General features: G+C 36.8%; 3 protein-coding genes across 3 annotated transcripts; all 3 read right to left on the bottom strand.

The window, feature by feature from the left end:
• Positions 1-128: 128 nt before the first annotated feature.
• Positions 129-3,606, bottom strand: LOC137708607 (uncharacterized). The gene is made up of 5 exons (XM_068447725.1): positions 3,243-3,606; positions 2,057-2,975; positions 1,074-1,169; positions 794-930; positions 129-641 (listed from the first exon to the last, which is right to left on the bottom strand). The coding sequence occupies exons 1-5, from the start codon at positions 3,440-3,442 to the stop codon at positions 470-472; spliced, it is 1,524 nt and encodes a 507-aa protein (XP_068303826.1). The 5' UTR covers positions 3,443-3,606; the 3' UTR covers positions 129-469.
• A 1,599-nt stretch (positions 3,607-5,205) lies between these two features.
• Positions 5,206-7,914, bottom strand: LOC137708439 (sm-like protein LSM1B). The gene is made up of 5 exons (XM_068447519.1): positions 7,476-7,914; positions 7,019-7,087; positions 6,814-6,929; positions 6,665-6,727; positions 5,206-5,588 (listed from the first exon to the last, which is right to left on the bottom strand). Exons 1-5 carry the CDS (start codon positions 7,534-7,536, stop codon positions 5,511-5,513), a joined length of 387 nt encoding a protein of 128 aa, XP_068303620.1. The 5' UTR covers positions 7,537-7,914; the 3' UTR covers positions 5,206-5,510.
• Positions 7,915-15,211: 7,297 nt separating this feature from the next.
• LOC137709038 (protein DEEPER ROOTING 1) lies at positions 15,212-17,111 on the bottom strand. Its single transcript, XM_068448182.1, has 5 exons — positions 17,106-17,111; positions 16,849-16,924; positions 15,720-16,246; positions 15,361-15,538; positions 15,212-15,231 (listed from the first exon to the last, which is right to left on the bottom strand). The coding sequence occupies exons 1-5, from the start codon at positions 17,109-17,111 to the stop codon at positions 15,212-15,214; spliced, it is 807 nt and encodes a 268-aa protein (XP_068304283.1).
• Positions 17,112-17,476: the final 365 nt, after the last annotated feature.

The raw sequence follows: 17,476 nt of genomic DNA, 5'->3' as shown, positions 1-17,476 counted from the left end.
AAAATTGAATTTTAGATAAGGGTGCCTGGGCTGTCTCTCTCTTTCAGTTTTCGGCGAGGCAGCTTTGTTTCTCATGTAATTAGGTATCGTATGTATCTCTGTACCGTACAAAACTGATGATTACAGATTGAATTTCTCGACCCGATATCTTATTCAAGCATAGCAAGTCCCTCAACTCAAACCAAGGGAAGGGGAGGAGGGCTTAACCACCAAGACAAACCACCGCTTGCAAACCGCCAATGATACGCTTCTTTTTTCTCCTTGGAGAAAATTCAGTAGCCAAATAAACAAATACATTAAGGACTAAAAAGCAAACATTAAACTACGCTAACTAATTTTATAACCTCAACAACATACAATTTTATATGCCATGATCCTTGCTCCTCTGTGTATCATATGTTCCCTCTGTCGTGTTGGCGCAGCTGGGTATTGTTGCAATGCCAACAAATATTCCAGCTGGGTTCTCTTCTTACTCTATCTTGTCTTCTTCATCGCCGCCATTTGACGCCCCATTACTGCCTTGAAGCGGTCTAGTTTCAAGAGCACTACCGGCATCCTTCGCAGGCGTTAGGGCCGGTTTTATGAGCGTCAAGGTCGTATCGTCCTTGTCAAACTCTTCGCTATCTCCAGAGTACGCATATCTAATAAAAAAAGAAAAACAGGGCGGGGATGCGGTCACTAGAGTTCAAGTAAACCATGGGAGATGTCCCCTGTATTTACCTTGTTAAACAAGAACAAAGTTTTGTAAGTGAGGAGGATGAAAGAAGAAGAATCATGGAAGCCAGGTATTTACCTTGTTGAGGTCTGCGATGGCGCCCAAAGAATGCAGACGACAAATAGAAGAGAAAAAGATAAAACTTGCCAGAAGGCAGGGACGATCCATGCGTTCTGCCACTGCTCATTGTAAACATCATTTGATTTGAAATATAGCTGCAAGTACGAAATCGAAAAACATCAATGTGTAATAACTGACTTAAACAAATTAAAAACAAAGAGAGTTCCACAAAAACGCATTCAACAGACGCAAATCATTTTGCGCAAGTAAAAAGTATCCTGAGGATGCACAAGATTACCTCATAGCATATCCAACCCACAGATACAATAACAGTCACTGCCAAAGCGTTTGTAAACTTTCTGTAAATGTCTAGCTTAACCATCATTCGCCTAGCCTGTCGCAACACACAAGCAAGAAAAAAGTTATCAGTAAGGTAGTTAAGGTTCTTCGTATCACATTATTTATGCCCTTCAGTAAGCCACAAACACGAAAATTACAGGGATCAACTGTTGGGGCCTGATGGCAAATGATCGGATAAATCAGAATCAAGTACACGTAGTTGGCATATACCACATCTCGAGATGAATAGTAAAGGTTGGTTCTCATATTCCTACATATTCAAGCTCCTTTATTCTTTCATTTTGGTGAAATGGAAAACACAAATTGAGAAGATTTTATTTTATATCCTCATACCCTAAGAGCCTGTTTGGCGGGCTGGTTGGGATAGGTTGTGACCAATTAAAATGGACTTGAGTCCAGTCTATTGTTTGTTGTGTCAAAATGTGAAACGGACAAGACTGAACATGATGGGTTATGAATCCACAATAGAGTGGGTATCTAACCTACCCTTATACATGGATTACAAATCATGTCTTACCTATCCTTATCAATCCAATCCTATGCCTAAGGCCCAATACCATCCAGTCCACCAAATAAGCCCGCTCGTTTGGTGAGCTGGTTGGAATAGGTTGTCACCAATTAAAATGGACTTGAGTCTAGCCCTTTGTTTGTTGTGTCAAATGTGAGATGGACAGGACTTGACATGATGGGTCATGAATCCATAATAGTGTGGATTATCTAATTTATCAGTATACATGGGTTACAAGTCCTGTCGTACATGTCCCTACCATTTTAATGGTACTCTTATGTAATTTACTACATAGAGAAATAACATTTCAAAGATCTGCATATTCATTAAGAAGCAACTAGTGTGAAACTAGTAAACAAAGCTCTTAAATGAAAATTAATTCACCAAAATCCTTGGGACGAAAACCAAAGTACCTGAAGCTTATTTAAAGTTGCGGAGAGGGAAGTAAATATCCAGAGAATGAAGAACGCATCCAATATTGCCACAGGAAGAACCAAGAACAATCTCGCCTTTCCGGAAAGATCACTTACTGCACCAACATTTTCTACCATCTCAAGAACTTCAGATGCCAAGAAGAAGGTCAATCCAAGCAAAATCACCTTTGATGTAAGCCCACCAAGGGAAGGCCTCACAACACCATAACCCATGGAGACCATTAAGAGTATCACCCGTGCTACCGTACGTTTAACTGTCCCAAACGTTACTGCCCATGCAGTTATCCCAGTTGGCCTAACCCCCGTCTCGTTGAATTCAGCATACTCAAAATAGCAGAGAGCCATCTCAAACATACCGAGGGTTATTACCAGAGTGATGCAATTCTGCAACGGGAACACTTCTCTCCAAAATCTTGCATACTGCAAGAACCAACCGACCCCAAGTACGACAAAGGCAAGGGACATAAACCCATAGAAATTCATAAACGGAGCCATTCTACCAGGTAAATACCCGCTAGGATTTTTCCATATAGTTTTCCCCTCCACAACCACATCCTTAATACTCGGATCACAATGAATGAAATACAAATTGTACATCCCGGTTTTTATAATCTGTATCGATTTGGACGGCAATGTGGCAACTTCCTCATTTTCTTCAAATGATACACCAAAAACCTGGGGCCAACCTGGATTCTCAGTCAACCGGCGGTGAATGACCTCTCCTTGTACACACACCCCGAGTTTTGCGAGATCCCCCGAGCAACATACTGCTCTTTGACCACCGTAAGCTGAACCGCCAATGGTCTCTCTATCTTCCACCTCAAAAACAATGGCATGGACTGGCCATGAGCTCAAGTTTGCTGATTCTCTGCTTCTCCGAAACGTAACCTTTTCGAAGCTGGTTCCAAATTACAATAGCAAATCAGATACTTTTTGTACAAACAGGGTTTAACATATGTAAAAGAAAGACACAAGAAATGGGCTAATCGCTTTCAACAGTTGCAGTAAAACAGCTTTCGGCTTTTTAGTTTTTACCAAGCAAGCAATTTATCAACCAGAATTCATGAACCCCATATATCAAATATTCAAATGAACTCAAATGTGCATCAGATCTTAGCCAAATGCAAGTTAAAACTGGATGTAGGAGTTCAACGATGTACTTTACCGTATGTAGGAACCACCTCTGGCGGAGACGGAGGCGGACTGGGTAGAGGCGGAAGAGTAAATTCCCTCGCTTCCGCCGTGGACGACGAAGGCGCTGCCTTTGGTGGCGAATCTCTCTGCGGCGTACTCGTGGACCGAGGCTTCCGCGCTCAAAACGCAGAGCAGAAGAGCAAGGAGAGCAGGAGCTGGGGAGCACCACATTATATTATAAATTCAAATTCCTAATTCCCAACTTCTATAAAATCCCAGAAAACCCCAAATCTGAGAGACAGACGAAGAGAAACAAGTAGAAGCTTCTCTCTCTTTAGTCTCTGTGGTCGGTGAAATGAAGTCTGACCGTTTTTGTCTACCTACCCTCACGAATCCGGATCCTCGCCGGATCCTCTTAGTTTGTAAGTATTTCAGGGATTTGTGAATCATGTTCATGTATCGTACAATGTATGATCAGAAATAATTTTAAATATTTTTATTTAAAATTATACACAAACGATACTTGATAAAAGCTGACCACACAATACACGATAAACGGACACGATGAACCAATCTCCAAGATCTTCACCAAAAGGATCCGCATGATGTTGTTGGTACACTCACAGACACTCTGGTAGGATTATGTTATTATGTTTAATTAATTATTGTTTTAATATTGTCACTCAGTACAGCGGTCTAATGATAATTCTCTTAAGTTGTAACTGAGAAATTTTAGGTTCGATTCTATCATATTATTGCTAGCACCTACTCTCTTAATATAGATAATATCGTGTGAGTGTTGGGGGGGGGGGGGGGGGGGGGGGGGTGGGGGGTGTTAGAGCCGTCATATGCCTCATCTTTTGTGATTATGTTTTGATGTCTGTAAGTGCGTCTAATTAATTGTTATTTATTTTTTTAAATATAAAAAGTATCTCACCATGCACTGAGGATGGACAAATTCCTTTTCTCATACCGTGCATGGTTTATGACCCTCAGAAATGCTTTTCGAACTCAAGTTGAGAGTTCTAAACTTTTGCTCCTATTTCACTAAACCGACCCTAGAACGTGCATGATTTATCAGTTTTTATACAAACATGATTATTATTTTGTTTGCTTTGGACGGTTATGTGACGAATGCCATGAAAGTCAATGCGGTTGGTGTCATGGTGATTATATTTTTCATTAATTTTTGGACAGTCTACCTAAACTTCAGAAAGTATTAAAAATGCACTCTATGAAAATTATAAGACTGAAATGTTGGTGAAATAAAAAAAAAGGGTAAATTGCAATCTCAGTGAAAATTAGATCTTTAAATTATTTGTTTTCAGAAAAATCAGTCATTGAATTATAAAAATTTACCAATTATATCCCTAATATTAGATTTGAAATTACTATATTCAATTTTTCGTCAATTTAAGTTACGATACTTTCATGTGATACATATTAAAGGGTAGAATGGTAATTTTACATAAAAAAATAGTGTATGATGTTAACTTTGAAGGGTAAATTAGACGTGAGATTTGCAACTATATGAAATATTAAGGGCTTATATTGGAGAAAATGATGGTATTAAACTTTAAAGTGTGTCAAAGTGACTTAAGTTGACGAAAATTAGATAAAATAGCTTTGAATATAATATTATTGATGAAATTAGCAATTTCTAATGAATTTAAGAACTTATTTTACTGAACAAATAATTTAAGGACCTAACTTTCAGTAAGATGATAGTTCAAGAATTAAATCAGCACGTCATCCATAAAAAAAAAAAATGCATCATGTGTTGTAGTAAAAGAAAAATTGCAATAATACTCCACAAAAAATCATCATATCCTCCTTGCATTATTGCCCGTACAGTCGGCCTGGACCCGTAAAGCAGCTAGATAGAGTCTATATTTCCTGCATCAGTAATCAATATGTAAAGGGTCCAGGCCGAAAACACGAGCATTTTTCATCTTAGAAGGTTTCCTTACAGTGACACCAAATCAAATCTTCGATGTGTCAAAAGACAAATATTCTTGCTGTCAATGGTCTATGAACAAGCTATATTAGGGTTCTCTAGAACATTTGAATCCACAAAAAATAGTGAAACTTTTAAAGCAAAGGGATACTTCCATCAATTCAGCCAAATATTACAGAAAGAAATTTGAACTACTGTTCATTGAAATTCTAATTTCTGGAGATTTGACATCTACCATGCACGAACATCAGCTAACTACCGGAGGAAGAAGAGAATGAAAAGCACTGCTACAATATTTGCAGAATGGGCAGCTAGTAAGTCCACGAACTTGGTAAAACTCCGTTAATCCATATCAAGGAACTCCATTCTTTTTCTCATTGTACCTTTAAGATCAGAAGCTTCCCTTTCTGCTTTCTGTGCCTGCCCAATTACAAAGCAAATCATCACTACATGTTTCCCACAAAATAGTAAAGCGACGTATCCAAATATAACAAAGCGGAGCCAAACGTCACAAAAACACTGTCAAAGAACAAATGACAAACATGCAAACCGAAAAAGAAATGACACACATTCAAATTACATAAAATCTTGACTGATGTTAAACCACCGATTGCTGTGCCCCAGCATCAGAAAAGCCCTAATTCTGTTGAAATATCCTACAACTGTATCTCTGAGAAAAGAAGAGTTTAGAGATCCGAACCCCACTCCAACTAATTCTGAAGTCTTTTGAGATAAAACCTCACACCTGACGGATTGTATAGGTGGTAATTACCAAGTTGGGGACAATATCGGTGTTGTTGGAAACTTGGAAGTGGGCCTTTGGCCCGTCTCTCTCTCTGATAATTTCACCAAATTCAAACCCGCTGGGAACCAACCCGTTGAAGAAATTCTGCCTCAACTTCAAATAATTACTATCAGTTTTGGTTGACCTAAAAACAAGTTTCTGTTCACCTAGTGATTCCAATACATAAGAAAGAAAAAAGGAAAGAAGGAAACATTTTTCTACCAGTATTTAGAATTACCCCTACCAACACAAACTTTTGGGCTAATAATCACCGTAGCCTTACTCTAGTGCTGTTGGATATTACATTTTTCTAACAGTATTTATATTTACTTTGTATTTTACGTATACTTAAGTTGATACCAATAGAACAAGTGACACTCTTATCCCGCCATTCATCAGTACGCTTACCCTTGAACAAATGCTTAAGGCACAACTAAGTTGGCCGATTAAATCATCCTATAAGTTATAGAATCAAGCTTCCTAAATTGTGATGAAGCTGTGCTTCAAACTGCACCATTAACCTACTAATTTTCATTGCAGATTTTAAACTACACAACATAACACTGGAGTTACAAACTCAATCTAAAACAACTCAGTAACTTGAACATTTGGAGACCAAAACAGATGTTAATTCAACAAAGGAAAAAGAACGAAATTGAGGTAGTTTATATCAACACACCATTTATAAAGATTATGAGCTGATAACACTTACCCTTTTAATTTCTGCAGCTGAAACACGAGTCATGTGCGGTGGAAGTTCCTCCCTCTCTGAATCCTAAGACATCAAGTGCAGATATAAACATTATTCAAAGATGCATATTTTGAGTTATAGTTGACAAATCAACAAATAATGTATCATACCAGCTCGCCGATTAGAACAACATTCTCCCCACGGATTACATACAGACCCAAAGGGATATCACAGTAAAGATCGCCAACAATGACTCTCTCACAAGCACCCTCGAGAACAGCATTGGCTGCAAATCAGAAACAATTATTACTTCAGAATCTTCAGCGAAATTACAGTATCTTTTGCCCTCAACAACAGAGGAAATAATCTTAGTACCAAATTGATCAAACGATCGAAGTATCCCCAAAAGTTTTCGACCATCACGGAGCAGCACAAGAAGTTTCTCTGCAGCATGAAAGCATATGACCACCACACCTTTAGCAGTAAGAAAATGAATGGTTGACCCACCATTACTAAACTCCAGACTCTTTTCACTAGCACTCAACTCAAAAATTCAACATTGAAACCGAGATTTAAAGGAATACTCAGACAGCTAAACTTCAATACAAGAAAACAATTTATTCTGCAGGACCCTATATACAAATTATCTGAATTTAATCAACAAATACGAGAAAAATACTCAAATGGTAAAAAGACCAAATGTTTCAACTATGCAACAATACAATTAGTAAAAACAACTAGAAACTAGAAAGAATTACCATTAACTTCATGTAACTAATGAAAATTCATAACCCCAGAAATAAAAAGTATAAATTAGAGAGAGAGAGAATACTGTCAAGATAGCTGGCCAGAGAAGTGGAAAGGTAGACATCTTCTGCGCCTGCCCAAGACATTGATGCTGCTTCTTCTCAACTCTAAAAACTCGAACTTTTTCGGTTTCTCAAAAATCACCGAAAAATTCACCAATTTCCAAACCAACAATGGCATTGGCAGCTCAGCCTTCTCCGTGTTGCCTGCCCAAAACCCTTCAATTTTTTTTTGGAGAAAAAGATCCTAACTTTGACGAACTGAGCAAGAAAATCCTAGCCTTTTCAGATCCAAAAACCCTAGAATTTGAGGAGAGACAGAGGATTGGAGGCCTCTCTTCCGGATTGATGGGAACGGATAGAGAGTTAATAAAAAAATACTCAGATCCAATCGCCCCGGAAGAGTTTGAGAGGGGGATTTGGCCGAGAAAAAAACAGAGGTTCGAGGGAAAGTGCGAGAAAATGCAGAGTAAATAGAGGCAGGGTGATTTTATTTGTTAGGTGGAGAATTACCATTCTAGCGTTTGGACTTTGGAGAGTGACGTGGCGGGGATGGAAATTAGGTCATCTCCAACCCTAAGGGTCTTGAGGGTCAAAAATAGTTTGAAAATCGTCTTCAATTTAGAACTAGGCCAGAGGGCTTGTGGAATCTGAGAGAGCCCCACGGAATCTGAAAGGGTTGGAGGGTTGGAGGCCATAAACCCTAAATCCTTAAGCTAAAATTCAAATGCAACGGCTAGCTGACATCAGCTAACCGCTGCATTTGATTTATTTATTTATTTATACAATTTTATTATTTTTTATTATTTACAAATTTTTTCCTATAACTTCTATTTCACAAAATTTGTTTCATCTTTTTTTTAAATTATATTTTTTTCCTATAACTTCCTAAGCCATTATACAACATTAAATTAAATTAAGTAACATGAAACAACATTAAATAACATTAACCAACATACAAATTATATAACATAAAAAAAAACATTTAACAACATGAAACTTAAACAATATTTTTAAAAACATTTAACAACATAAAACTTAAACGCCTACTCCATGCTTGTGGAGCCAAAAATATTCACAAGACGACACGTGAATTTTTGGATAAAGAAGACAAAAATACACTTGAGGCATATCAGGATTCCTACGCGCAAGTAGCGGGCAATCATCCTCAACCAAGTCAGAAATGCCCAAAAAAGGTAACAATTCAAAAATTCATCTCATCAAATCCTTCTACAAGCTAATCTCTAAAATTTATTTCACCCCATATATCTTTTACCTAATTTCCCTTTTTTAGCTAAATCAATTAGCTAATTATTACATAACCTAATTATCTATTTATTCTAAATATTCAATAACCACCAAAACATTCCCCTTATGTTTAATTAGCCAATTAATACCTATTAAAATTGGCTAATTAAACCAAAATTAAACCCAAAAACCCACCTAATGGCCTGCCACTCTTTCTCCAAAGAGGATTGGCCCATCGCTATAAATAGGCTCCTATTTTCACCAAAAGATCATTTCACACTCTTTCTAAAATTCTCCAAAACTCTCAAACACTTTTCTCTCTAAATTCTAACTTTAGCATTGGAGGTTCTTCGGCCAAAGCCCTCCCCATTCATTGTGGGCGCGTGAGGCTCTTGGCCTCGACCTAAGGTGTTATTTGTTTTGTAGGTGCAATTTTGTCCAAGATCAAGGAGGAAAAAATTGCATCCACAATGCTTCTTTTAGCCTAAAGATGTGCAACAAGATCCTGTTGTAAGTACTTGTTTGTGGCACGAGAACGTATCATTCTATAGCCTCATGTACTCATTTATAGAGATACTACCAGTTCTTGAATTGAAAGGCAAATTAGGCCCATCATATATTTTTGCACAAGCCCTTCTTGACCTATTTGGATCTTCTTGGTCGTCATCGGACTCTCCATCAATATATCCATCTCGCTCATCCTCCACTATCGTATTGTGTAATATGATGCAATACATCATGATGGAGTCCAAATTTTCTCGACTCCACCCTCTTGTCAGTTCGCTAATGATCTTCCACCGTGCTTGTAGAATACCGAAAGCTCTCTCAACATCTTTCTGGTATGCCTCTTGGTGTAAGGTAAACAACTTTTCTACGTTATTCCTAGGGTTTGGAATTGCTTGGACAAGTGTCGCCCACTTTGGGTAGATGCCATCTGCCAAGTAATAACCCATATTGTATTGACGGTTGTTGATGTAGTAGTCAAGTTGAAGTGCTTTACCTTCCCATCAAGTTTTTGAAGAAGGGTGAACATAATCGGGAAGGTAATCGGAATTTGATAAAATCTACCCCTTCTTCAAAAACTTGATGGGAAGGTAAAGCACTTCAAGAACTGGTAGTATCTCTATAAATGAGTACATGAGGCTATAGAATGATACGTTCTCGTGCCACAAACAAGTACTTACAACAGGATCTTGTTGCACATCTTTAGGCTAAAAGAAGCATTGTGGATGCAATTTTTTCCTCCTTGATCTTGGACAAAATTGCACCTACAAAACAAATAACACCTTAGGTCGAGGCCAAGAGCCTCACGCGCCCACAATGAATGGGGAGGGCTTTGGCCGAAGAACCTCCAATGCTAAAGTTAGAATTTAGAGAGAAAAGTGTTTGAGAGTTTTGGAGAATTTTAGAAAGAGTGTGAAATGATCTTTTGGTGAAAATGGGAGCCTATTTATAGCGATGGGCCAATCCTCTTTGGAGAAAGAGTGGCAGGCCATTAGGTGGGTTTTTGGGTTTAATTTTGGTTTAATTAGCCAATTTTAATAGGTATTAATTGGCTAATTAAACATAAGGGGAATGTTTTGGTGGTTATTGAATATTTAGAATAAATAGATAATTAGGTTATGTAATAATTAGCTAATTGATTTAGCTAAAAAAGGGAAATTAGGTAAAAGATATATGGGGTGAAATAAATTTTAGAGATTAGCTTGTAGAAGGATTTGATGAGATGAATTTTTGAATTGTTACCTTTTTTGGGCATTTCTGACTTGGTTGAGGATGATTGCCCACTACTTGCGCGTGGGAATCCTGATATGCCTCAAGTGTATTTTTGTCTTCTTTATCCAAAAATTCACGTGTCGTCTTGTGAATATTTTTGGCTCCACAAGCATGGAGTAGGCGTTTAAGTTTTATGTTGTTAAATGTTTTTAAAAATATTGTTTAAGTTTCATGTTGTTAAATGTTTTTTTTTATGTTATATAATTTGTATGTTGGTTAATGTTATTTAATGTTGTTTCATTTCTTGGCTTTGCAACATAATCGGGGTAGATTTTATCAAATTCTTTCCACGCTTCACCGTCATCCGGATACCCCAACACATCATCATTAACCCGTGCCTCCTTATGCCACCTCATATCACGTGCAGTATGGGTCACGTGTACAATTTCTGTAATCTTGGTGTAAAGGAAAGTAAAACAACTCCTTATTTGGAATCTTGTTCTTTCGATATCAAGGCTTATTGCACTTACGTCATTTATCTAACTTCTCGAACTGACGGTAGAAAAATATACAATTGTTCGTGCATGTATGGATCTTGTCATATCCCAAACCGAGACCTTTCAAGATCTTTTTCGACCTAGACTGATTTAAAGGCAATGCATTTTTTTTTTTGAAGCATACATTTAAAAATTTCCATCATCATATCGTAGTTCTGATTGGTCATATTACATTGTTTTGTGCATCAACTCTAGAACGACTGTTAGAACGGAAAAATCTTCACAACTAGGGTACAATTCTCGCTCAGTTTCCATCAATAATTTATCATACTTCTTGGGGTCCATGAATGGCTTCTCTTCCATATTAAGTGAAGCATTGGGAAAAGCATCATTCAATATGTCCATCACTTGGTCATCATCAACACGACCAAATGTAGAAGGTTCATGCGAAACTGTCCCAGTATCAGAAGCCGTTGACATTGTAATTTTTTATTCCCCATGATAAGTCCAATTGCAGTAAGTGTGTACCATCCTATTCAAATACAAGTGATATCGGGCTGCGTCCAGTGTCATCTACACACAATTATTACATTTCACACACGGACACCTAATACGGTTTTGAGCATTAACATGATTCTTTGCAAAATTAATAAAATTGTTGATCCCATCCATATATCAGACAGAACCTCGATTTTGTAATTTGATCCACTTCTTGTCCATTACTCTTGTATTAAGAGGTTTTAGTGAACAAAATGATTTAGAATATCACCCCCTTATGCCTCTGGTGATGATCCTATTGCATTCGATAGTGTACTTTTTGTGTTGTGGCTTACAAATCACCCAACTATTTTTGGTCGTAAACAATTCGGCAACATCTCCCCAAGGTTCCCTAAGTGTACAATGTAGATATTACAGACAAATATCCACTATGCACTCAAAGAACAATAGGAGGATAGAACAAAATTTTCCACAAATGAAACTTAGCCAAATTCATCGCAAACCCTAAACACATACTAGTGCACTCCCAAAGAGTCTGAACTGGACAATTCAAGATTAAGTTAGATCACATGGCCGCATACGACATCTACATGCCTGTCCAACATAGTCTCAAATGAGTCTAAGGTATAATTCTTATCCTAATTTTATTGTACTATACTTATGCTCTGACATCACGCGTGAATTAGGTTCAATCCCGATAACATGTGCACTCTTGCATTTAGTCACTTATAGGTTTAAATTTATTCACATTTTCCACCTCATTACACTTTATGACTTCGTCACCTTCCAGGTGTTGGCCTGCACAACTCGATTTGGAGTCCAGGTAGACATTCCGGGTCGGGGTGTGTCACTGTGTGTAACAGAGAGAGATGTAGGGATAAGCAATAGGGGATGTGGAGGGAGAACTGTAAGAAGCAGAGAAACAAAAAAGGAGATGAGGGGAAAAATGGGGGAGATGGCAGCAAGCACTGAGCTAAAATGTGACATATTGATTACACGACAGAAGCATTCTTCGCAATAACTTAAAAACCTTGTCGCCTAACTTTGTTTTCCCTTCTTTTTTCACACGTCAGCATTGAATTTTTCTAGATGACCTGATGCTTCTGTCCGACGAAACAATCCATCGGGAAATTACTATTTACTCGACGAATGACCCATCTGCTCCGTGAAACTCATTCAATTGCACGCCAAATTTTTCCCTTGGCGCCAATTTTTTCCTGACTCTTGGTTACTAACCTTAAGAAACATTGCCGTCTCATAAAGATTTTGAGTAAACAAAAAATGTTGACTAGATTAACCCTACGAACAAACGATTTCGTCGAGTAAATATGATTTCGGTGCCAGATTTTTTTCCATCTGGCAACATTTCCATCATGTCTGATTTCCACTCTATTTGTTTGATTAATTTGATTGCTTGGTTAAACTTGTTTGTGATGTGATTACTTAAGACTCTACAATGTATTATATAGTTTATATATGTTATATATAATTGTTTATTTTATATATATATATATATATATATATATATATATATCAAGTCTCGTGAGGCGAGCCTCAAGACTTTCGCCTAAGCAGGCTATCCGTGAAACGGCTTGCCCATGCCTTTGCTTTTTAAAACATTTATGTTGCTTGATAATGAACAAAGTCTTAATATAAGTTCATGTCAATCTAATATTTATTCACCTTGATGAGTCGATTTTGTATTATATATTTTTCCTACTCTTGGTATGTTTTGGTTATTATTTTGATGAAATTTTGATGTTTTTTTGATGTATTTTCAATGTAAGACATGCAACTCTATTTTGGGCATAAAGTAGTCAAACGGTGAAAATTTTGAGTGATTCCTATTGGAGTGAGTTCGTGAGTCTGTCAAGAAGGTTGTATCAAAATTTCATAATTTTATCCAAAAGCATCTGATCGTGGTGAATTAATTTACGCCCAGCGCACAGTATTGGTAGATTGGGTTGCAAAGTTTATTTGTGATTTTTGGGCTTGAAGATGATGGATTTTGGAATTGGGCTCTTCTTAAAACTTGAAGAGGAGGGCCTAATATTTTATTCAAGTCGTTTTGGGCCAGTTTTGGGGTCCTGAAGGTCTAGAAACCTGGCTAATTCTCGGCTGGGCAGATTTTCCATGTTTGGTTAGGATTATGATTCCTAGTTTCTCTTAACTTATCACATTTCCTAGTTTTTAGAAAAGCTTTTCTAGGAAGGATTTTATTTTGTAGTAATATAAATAAGGTTATTTAGCCATTAGGGTTTGCCATGCATTATTTTGGAGAATTTGGCTTAGAGAGCCTTTGATGATTCAAGTTTATTTACAAGGTGTTTTCTATCCATGTTTTTAATAATATTTTTCTCTATGATTATAAGTAACTAGTCCTTTTGCTAGGGCGAGGTCACAAGCCTTAGCATGAATATGTGATTTTATTAATTTGCTTATGAAGGGATGCATGCTTGTTTTGAATTATTGGTCACCGTGTTTAAACTATCTAATTGTCTTAATGATTCGTGATCATTAGGGTATTTAAACAAGTAATATGACGCCTAGAATTGAGAAAGTTTCATGAAGTTCATTATTGCATAAAAGGAGTCAAAGTAGTGGCTGTGGCGTATCGAGGCACTTCTTTGACGGTCCCTGTCCACCCCGCATGCCAACTCGATCTGAAGAATTCATGGGCCAGCAGGCGGACAAGACAGAATGGGCAGGCACTACTAACCAAGCCTAGTTCTTGCCGATAGGCACTGGTAGCTTGCATCTAGGCCTTGCCTTATATAAAAAATTTCTGTTGGAATATCACCCTAAAATTGAGTATGGTTTCTTGTGATTAGTAATTGCAAGTTTACTTAAGGCGAACATCACGCTCTTAAGGGTTGCATAGTTTTTCAAAGGGTTTTCACAAAGCTTAATGAGTCTTGCATGTTTATATTTGATCTGGACATCACAAATAGATTGCATGTTAGATATATGTTTTTGCTTGAACATCACGAGGAAACTATACATTAGGAAAACCTAACCTTCAAAGCATGTATGTGGATATTCATAAGTAATTGGTAAAATTGCATAGGATTGTTAATTGTGACCGCGGAACCTTAGTGTTTAAATTGATTTTCAAAACTGTTTTCTTTTAATTTATTTTTCTTATTGACCTTTTTAAATTGTTTTTAAATACAAATTATTCATTCAATCGTTGTGGAGAACAACCTTGCTTAAGTTGTTCATACTACAACTACCTTGTTCTCTTACAAGTATTTTTAAGTATTTTTATTCCTACTTTTGTAGGTGGTAAAAATCCTATCACACCTCATGTTATATTACAAAGATAGCAATTCAGCCAAAAAAAGAAAAGAAAAGACAGATAAATGTGTAGAAAATAGGATGAAAAATGTAGATATTGTCTAGCTTAATTTGCCAGCACAGACTACAGAAAATCCCTTTGTCCCCTTGGAATTTCATAACATGGCATTGCACTGTGTTTGCACAGGCAACCATGAAAAAAGACGGAATCAACAACGGCACCAAAATAGAAAAGCCGTCTCAATCATACATGCATTTTTTTCGTGGTTATCTCGGAAGCCACCGCGGATGAACTTATTGATGATTCGTTGTTGACCCTCTGAAATTTCGAGTATTTGAGTTCATAAATTATGAAGCTGCAAAAAAAAAAAAAAAAAAAAAAAAAAAGCCGATATTAAGGTGGTGTTCATAATTTAGGAAGATAATACACAGTAAACTTGCATGCTCAAAAAGGTTTTCTCTTACCTGGTAATAACTAGTAAGAATGGCAGTAATGTAGAGGCACCTCAAATTTCTAGTACTATATCTGCGATGGAAAAACAGGCAACCATCAGATCCAGATTTTGTGCAGTTTGGTTCCCTTAATTATTTTTTCCCCCAAAAGTGTGAGCATATTATAAATCAAGCCATTGAAAAAATTGAAAAACGAACTTACATTCAGAATCTGTCTTGACCCATTTACATCCATCATTAATCTTCTCTTTTGTATCATCTTCATTGTGATTTTCCCTTATTGTTGGATTCTGTCTGTCCTCGAGGTATTTCTTCATTGATGATGCTCGAGGAGTGCCTTGCGGATTGATGATCTTCTTGTTAAGCATTACCCTAAGAAGCTGTAAGCCAAATTGTGTAATGGATATGATCAATCAAGATGTTAATGGAACTAAGTAAACTAGTTAATAACATAATTTACTATGCATGTTATGATTAATTTTTTTTATTATTCTGAATTGCAAAGAGAGGGATTCGAACTTGGGTGCATTTACATATGTGTTTATGTAAGTTTGCACATACCTTCTCCATCCTTGACTCTTGAAGTGTGTCTCTCAAACTTGGTGCCGGTGCAAACCCACTTCTACAAACAAACATCTTCTTAAGAAGAAAAGAAATTGATTTCTTCCCAATTGCCTTCTTATTGTCTGCACATATGTCTTTGCATCTACCAAGTATGACACTAATAGTTTTCTCAATATCTTCATCCTTGTGATCATCTGATGAATCGGAGCAAAGCACATTGCTGGTTCTGCGATCAACCTCCAAGCTTGATGGGCAATTTAGAAATCTGTCCAACGGAAGATCTGCGATTTTCTTTTCGATGTCTGGTTTTCGCGTTAAGAGTTTTGTCAACTCTTTATGCAATTTACCAACTTCCTCTGGCGTGAAATTATCTAGGATTTCTTCGGATGAAGACGGATCTTCCTGAATATCTGGGCTTTGAGCAGCATTATTTTCTTTCAATTCATTGTTTCCAAAAGTTCCAATCGCTAGTAATCCATGAGGCCAGTCACTAAATTCTTCACGTGGCTCTTGTTTTGCATGATCTACACAATGCATACATAATTAAATAACAAAATCCCAAAATGATAATTAGAAGTAAAGAAATTAAGGGACATATTGAAAATAGTGCAGCTTTATTTATTTCATTTTATTTTGTAAAGACAATAGATCTATTTTAATATATAAGCCAGATATTACATCTATATTTTTTATAAATCTAGTACATGTCAGCTTTATTAACATGACCTTAGTTGATTTTAATTTTTTTTTTTTTTTTTTTTTTTGGGTTTTTGATGTGGAGGAGGGCAGAGTAAAAAATAATTTTTCATTTTTATTGTAATTTGATTTATTGAAGTAAAATGTCAGTACCCCAATGATACATGTTAATTTAGTAACATAAGTTCTTTATAGAATCCCCAACTCATGTAACATGCATGAGCGGCTCTTCATAGTGCAGCTCTTTAACAAAGATTATTTTTGGACTGAAATAGCTAAAGATACTATAAGATGCATAGCTTCTTGAAGAAAAAAATCCTACTTATATAGGAAGCAAATCATATCATTCAGATTAAAACGAAAACCATGGCATTTAAAACTTAAAAGTAACAAACGTAAAGAATTTATTGGTTAGAAGAAGAATGCTTACGGGTTGTAGTAGAAACTGTATTTGGTTTCTTGTTTCCTTGCTTCCCATTGATCTTATTTTGCATCCAACTAAAAAGCTGCAATAAAAAAACCAAAAACCACCAACATTAGAGAACCTCACTTTTCAGCCTTCCCGAGCATGTTTCAGCTCAACGAACAAATGACCAACCTCTCTCTCTCTCTCTCTCTCTCCCTCTCTCTCTAACACACAAACATAAACAGTACACATGAAAGTATGTAACATAAACAAAGATTCACCTTCATTTTCTAAGATACAAGTGTGTGGTTGGACTCCTCTGACAGAAAGGGGGTGGAGGAGATGGTTGGAGGAGGAGGAGAGTTGGAGAAGTTAACTTGTTTGCAGAAGCGAGGTGTTGAAGGGTAGATCTTAAAAGCCAATAAGAATTGAGCTTTGGGATTATAAAACTAAACAACTTCGGATTTGTTGAATTTCACGGCCACGCTGATCAAATAAGAATAGATGAGAAGGATGTTTAACTAATCTATTGGTTCAAGTTCCTAAAACACAAGGGTGGCTTTATATCTCTGTATCTAGCCTATCTTTTCCCACCTTTTTCTCTCTTATATAAACTCACACTCCCATAACCCACTAACTCGCGCACACACAT

This window comes from Pyrus communis, chromosome 11 (assembly GCF_963583255.1).
Source record: "Pyrus communis chromosome 11, drPyrComm1.1, whole genome shotgun sequence".
NCBI classification, from domain to species: domain Eukaryota; kingdom Viridiplantae; phylum Streptophyta; class Magnoliopsida; order Rosales; family Rosaceae; genus Pyrus; species Pyrus communis.
The sequence above is the reverse complement of the archived record's forward strand: the minus strand, read 5'-3'. Positions and strand labels throughout refer to the sequence as shown.